A 5,463-nucleotide genomic window follows, 5' to 3' on the forward strand; every position below is an offset into this window, starting at 1 on the left:
CCAGCAGGCTGCTGCTAGCTGTCCTGTACATGCGTGAACTATGGGAAAGGGGAAAAACTGTTCTCTCTAGTTTCCCTGAAAAAAGTGGCCACAGCTGCTGTGCATACGGCAGAGCGCTGTGACTGTCATGTGACGGAACAGTTGGGCGGCCGATGTCTTGGTGGCTGATGCTGTCCCTCTGGTCTGGTCCTCAGATCTTCTCACTGTCCCACCTGGCTTCAAGAAAGGCGTGGATTTTGCTCCCAAGGGTAAGTGTGAGGAGGATTTGTAGGGATGCCCTGCTCCCGCCGCCGGTGTGCGAATCTGACAGGTTGCTGTTGCTCCTCAGATCACCAAGCTCCTGTGCCAGGTTTGCTCAGCCTCAGCCGCCTGCTGGAGCCCCTAGATCTGAGTGGAGGCGATGAGGACGAGGGTGAGCCAGCAGGAGGCCCTGGAGGGGGCACTGCTGCCGCCTCTCCATGCAGTGCTCCCCTGGGCCGAGCAAGCAGCTTGGAGGACCTCGTGTTGAAGGTTGGTGGTTACCGGTGATGGAGGCATGCGAGATGGGGCCTGACTGCAGCAGGGGTGGGTTCGAGGGTAAGAGTGAGCTATCTGGGGATGAGTGGCAGTCAGGAGCGCTCTGGCTGTATGTTTATCACTCCTGCCCGACATTTCCAGGAAGCATCCACAATCGCATCCCCCCTGGAGCCTCCGAAACCTGCACCCCAGGAACAGTGGGCCGTACCTGTGAATGTCACCTCCCCTGTAGGTGATTTTTACCGTCTCATTCCTGAGCCTGCCTTCCAGGTACTGCACCCAGGTCTTACTTCACCTCTTGGTAGCCCCGACCCTGGCCTTGCCCCTTAGCCCAGCCTTGTCCCCTCTTCACCAGCGCCCACATACGGTCCCAGCCCTGCACTGGCCTTCTCCTGTGGGCAGGTAGAGGGGCCCTGTCCTACAGCCCTGTCCGTTTTCTCTCGCGCAGTGGGCGTTTGAGCCAGATGTGTTTCAGAAGCAGGCCATCCTGCACTTGGAGCAGCATGACTCTGTCTTTGTTGCGGCTCACACATCCGCCGGGAAGACAGTGGTGGCTGAATACGCCATTGCCCTGGCCCAGAAACACATGACCCGGTACACGTGGCTCCTCAGCCTTCCCTCCTCCTGCATCCTTTCCGAACCTCCCCTCTACCTTATCCCTTAGATAGGAGGTTCAGGAGAGGCCGGGATAGGGTTCAGAGAGAAATGAAAAGGTCTAGGAGAGAAAGAGAAATGGGGCCAGATGATGACCTGGGCTAGCTTAGGAAGGGCTGGTGTCATGAAGGAGGGTTGGAGGACTGTCAGTGTGAGGGGCGGGGCTCCGGCGGGCAGGAGGGCTGTCAGTGTGAGGGGGGACGCCAGCGGGCAGGAGGACTGTCAGTGTGAAGGGCAGGGCTCCGGCGGGCAGGAGGGCTGTCAGTGTGAAGGGCAGGGCTCCGGCGGGCAGGAGGGCTGTCAGTGTGAAGGGCAGGGCTCCGGCGGGCAGGAGGGCTGTCAGTGTGAGGGGGGGCTCCGGCGGGCAGGAGGGCTGTCAGTGTAGGGGGGACTCCGGCGGGCAGGAGGGCTGTCAGTGTCGGGGGGACGCCGGCAGGCAGGAGGGCTGTCAGTGTGGGGGGGGACGCCGGCGGGCAGGAGGGCTGTCAGTGTGGGGGGGGCTCCGGCGGGCAGGAGGGCTGCCAGTGTGAGGGGGGGCTCCGGTGGGCAGGAGGGCTGTCAGTGTGGAGGGGGGGGCTCTGGCGAGCAGGGGGGTGCTCTAGCTGTGGGTCTGTGAAGAGCCTCTGACTATCTGCCCTGTCTCCAGTACCATTTACACGTCTCCAATCAAAGCCCTGAGCAACCAGAAGTTTCGGGATTTCCGGAACACATTTGGGGATGTGGGGCTGCTCACAGGGGACGTGCAGCTGCACCCAGAGGCCTCCTGCCTTATCATGACCACAGAGATCCTTCGGTGAGAGGGGTCTCCCAGGTGGGTTTGGGGGTGAGCACCCCTGCAGAAGCAGGGTAGACAGCTGCTGAGGAGTCAGCCTGGCGCTGCTTCTCCCCAGCTCCATGCTGTACAGCGGCTCAGACGTCATCCGGGACTTGGAGTGGGTCATCTTTGATGAAGTCCACTATATCAATGATGCTGAGGTGCGTGGTGGGTGGGTCTCATCACAGAGCCCTGTCCCACATACCCTGAGGACCTTTCTGTCTCTGCTCCCTGACTGACCTGTCTCCTCTGCTGACGTGTGCAGCGTGGGGTCGTGTGGGAGGAGGTGCTCATCATGCTCCCTGACCACGTCTCCATCATCCTTCTCAGTGCCACGGTCCCCAACGCCCTGGAGTTTGCTGACTGGATTGGGTGAGACGTGTGGCCTGGGTGCTTGACTGAAAAGTCTGCGCTCTATGCGCTAGACCTCAGTTTGCCGAGCTTCGGGAAAGGGGCTGGAGGTTGAGAATACTCACGCAGAGACAGACCGACACATAGACCTTTTAACACTGATACCAAAGCCCCCCTTTATTAACACCATGTAGACTTAAATACCCTGCAGCCAATGGCCAACAGGTGAAAATCCCATCCTCTGATCCTCTAGCTAGGCATAGCTTCTAGTAACTTCAATTAGGAGGCTCTAGACAGGGAAGAGCAGCTGAAGGCCAGGACTCATTAGTCCCAACAGAAAAGGACCACGGTGTTCCTTGGTTGGGGTTGGGGCGCTCAGGCCACTGCAGTGTGGAGGGGGTCAGACTATGGAGCCAGGAAATAACCGCACCTGAGTGGCTGCCGAACCCCACCCCCAGCCTGAGGTTGGGGCCCCAGAACATTTTTGCATGCTGAGATGGGATGGTGGGAGCCATCCGTCTGGACAGGCATATTCCAGGGTCCTAAGAGGCTGGGACAGGGCAGAGGTTGACCTTGAACCAGTGGAGTTAAAGTGGAGATGAAGTTGTGGGTTCCTCCCACGCCTTCTCTGACCAGCCCTCTTCCTCCAGGAGGCTGAAGCGGCGGCAGATCTTTGTGATCAGCACAGTTGCCCGTCCTGTCCCCCTGGAACACTATCTCTTCACAGGAAACAGCCCCAAGACGCAGGGGGAGCTCTTCCTGCTGCTGGACTCCCGAGGGGCCTTCCACACCAAGGGGTAAGTCCAGGGCTGGGTGCCATGGCCGGGCCTGTGCTGGGCCTCACGCCCTTGCTCTGTGCTCAGGTACTATGCTGCAGTGGAGGCCAGGAAGGAGAGGATGAGCAAGCATGCCCAGACCTTTGGGGCCAAACAGCCCACGCACCAGGGGGGGCCTGCACAGGTGAGGACGGGCAGCGGTCAGCCCCGGTCCCTGCTGGAGGGGTGGACTTGAGGTCTGCATCCTGCTCTACATAAGCCTACTTAACCCTGACTCTCTCTCCCACCTCCACATAACCTCAGGACCGAGGGGTGTACCTGTCCTTGCTGGCTTCCCTCCGGGCCCGGGCTCAGCTGCCTGTGGTCGTGTTCACCTTTTCCCGAGGCCGCTGTGATGAGCAGGCTTCAGGCCTCACCTCTCTGGATCTCACTACAAGCTCGGAGAAGAGCGAGATCCACCTCTTCCTGCAGCGCTGCCTTGCACGGCTCCGAGGCTCTGACCGACAGCTACCCCAGGTGCGTCCCTCTAGATACGGGTGGGGGTGTGGTGGTCCTAGACCTGGCCCTGCCGAGGGGGCCTCCTACACCTTCTCTGACCTGCTCCCCTCCCCGCTGCAGGTCCTGCACATGTCAGAGCTCCTTCGCCGGGGCCTGGGTGTGCACCACAGTGGCATCTTGCCCATCCTTAAGGAGATCGTGGAGATGCTGTTCAGCCGAGGGCTGGTCAAGGTGAGCAGGGGGGTGAGAGGGCTAAGACATAGGCAGGACAGTGCAGTGGTTAAGAACCTGGGCCCTGGGTTTGAATTCCAGCTTCAGAACCCTAGTGACCTCTAGATTTCTCATCTTAACCCTACATGGGGATGTACAGGAGACAGCTCAGGTGGTCCAGGGAGACCTCTACAGCGGGGGAGTGTAGGAAAAGTCACTAATTAAGACGCAAACTGGAATGCTCTCAGGAAACACAGCTAACGGTACAGTCAGGACTGCTGCACTCAGGAAGTTCGCTAACTGCGTATATGGCCAGAGATGTGGGCTCTTGCCAGTCTGCCAGTGTTTGGTATCCAAGCGCTGCCGGTTTTCTGCCTCGGCACTATTTAAGCAGATCAATATAGTATACCTTTTGGCACTAAGGGCCATTCTTGGGGTATTTATTACAGAGAAACTCGGCCTGGTCCGTGAGGGAACATATGCGTTGCTTTGTTCTCCTGTCCTGCTTATGACAGGGTCAGATCTCAAGCCCATATCCTGGGGGACCAGGGTCGAAAGACTGGCTGACAAACAGAATGCCCTCCACTGGGACAGTGGCTAGGTAAATGTAGGGGGTGTCCCCCAGAGACGAATCACTACCTCAGTCACAAGCAGTGACTGCTAAGACAAGAACACGGATGGACATGGGAAGTAGACAACACTCAGATGTATAGCTGTGTTTGTGTGAGCTATTATACAAGCACAAAGCCAAATAGTCTGTGATAGTGTTCACACACAAAGATTCAGCTGGGGATGGAGGTGGGCTGTGGACGCTAAAGAACTAGGTAGCCGGCTAAGCAGAGTGAGGGAAAATACCTGCACTGTGGGTCTCCTAAGACGAGGCTCCCCGGTGGGGTGAGCTCTGCCTGAGCTGGGCATAGACAGGACCTTTTTGCTGACCCATTCTCCCCTTCTGCCCCAGGTCCTGTTTGCCACCGAGACCTTTGCCATGGGAGTAAACATGCCAGCGAGGACTGTGGTGTTTGACTCCATGCGCAAACACGATGGCTCCACCTTCCGGGACCTGCTGCCTGGGGAGTACGTACAGATGGCAGGCCGGGCGGGCCGGAGGGGCCTGGACCCCACGGGTACAGTCATCCTGCTCTGTAAGGGCCGAGTGCCTGAGATGGCAGATCTACACCGCATGATGATGGTGGGTAGAGCGGAGGAGGCCGGGCTGGGTGTAGCTGCGGGCACCAAATAGATCCCTTAGCCCAACTCTCCTCTCTTCTGATGAGTTCATTCTCCTGGGAGCAGTCAGAAGTGAGCAAGTCTAGCCTTAATCCCTGCACAGGGAGGCAGAGGCAGGCAGATCTCTGAGTTTGAGGCCAGCTTGGTCTACAGAGCGAGTTCCAGGACAGCCAGGGCTACACAGAGAAACCCTGTCTCGAAAAACCTAAAACAAAAAAAATCGAGCAAGTCCCAGGGGACATCACTTCCTCTTGCTTTGCTGCCACTGTGGGTATGGCGCCCAGTGGGGGCCTTTGGGAGTCCAGGTCTTTCGTTTTGTTCCCTGATGTGAGCAGGGGGTTGGTTTGAGGCTTCCTGGCTGCAGAGCTGGGACCAGAATATGGCCAGGGCACGCAGGTCCCACTTCTTACTGAC

The 5,463-nt window shown here is 58.5% G+C and overlaps 2 protein-coding genes across 2 annotated transcripts in view; one reads left to right on the top strand and one right to left on the bottom strand.

Annotated features, from left to right (window-relative positions):
• The window catches only part of LOC101994656 (RT1 class I histocompatibility antigen, AA alpha chain-like), a 629,094-nt gene that overhangs the window by 394,193 nt on the left and 229,438 nt on the right, over positions 1-5,463 (bottom strand). The window lies entirely within an intron of this gene.
• Skiv2l (Ski2 like RNA helicase) overlaps positions 1-5,463 on the top strand; it is an 11,205-nt gene that overhangs the window by 2,477 nt on the left and 3,265 nt on the right. The window contains exons 7-18 of the mRNA XM_013355020.2: positions 195-248; positions 329-510; positions 658-786; positions 965-1,110; positions 1,817-1,963; positions 2,061-2,145; positions 2,250-2,356; positions 2,986-3,132; positions 3,199-3,295; positions 3,415-3,627; positions 3,730-3,840; positions 4,781-5,059. Coding sequence (XP_013210474.1) covers positions 195-248; positions 329-510; positions 658-786; positions 965-1,110; positions 1,817-1,963; positions 2,061-2,145; positions 2,250-2,356; positions 2,986-3,132; positions 3,199-3,295; positions 3,415-3,627; positions 3,730-3,840; positions 4,781-5,059 — 1,697 coding nt within the window. The remainder of the gene's footprint in view (positions 1-194; positions 249-328; positions 511-657; positions 787-964; positions 1,111-1,816; positions 1,964-2,060; positions 2,146-2,249; positions 2,357-2,985; positions 3,133-3,198; positions 3,296-3,414; positions 3,628-3,729; positions 3,841-4,780; positions 5,060-5,463) is intronic.

This window comes from Microtus ochrogaster, unplaced genomic scaffold, assembly GCF_000317375.1.
Source record: "Microtus ochrogaster isolate Prairie Vole_2 unplaced genomic scaffold, MicOch1.0 UNK87, whole genome shotgun sequence".
In the NCBI taxonomy this organism is placed as follows: Eukaryota; Metazoa; Chordata; class Mammalia; order Rodentia; family Cricetidae; genus Microtus; species Microtus ochrogaster.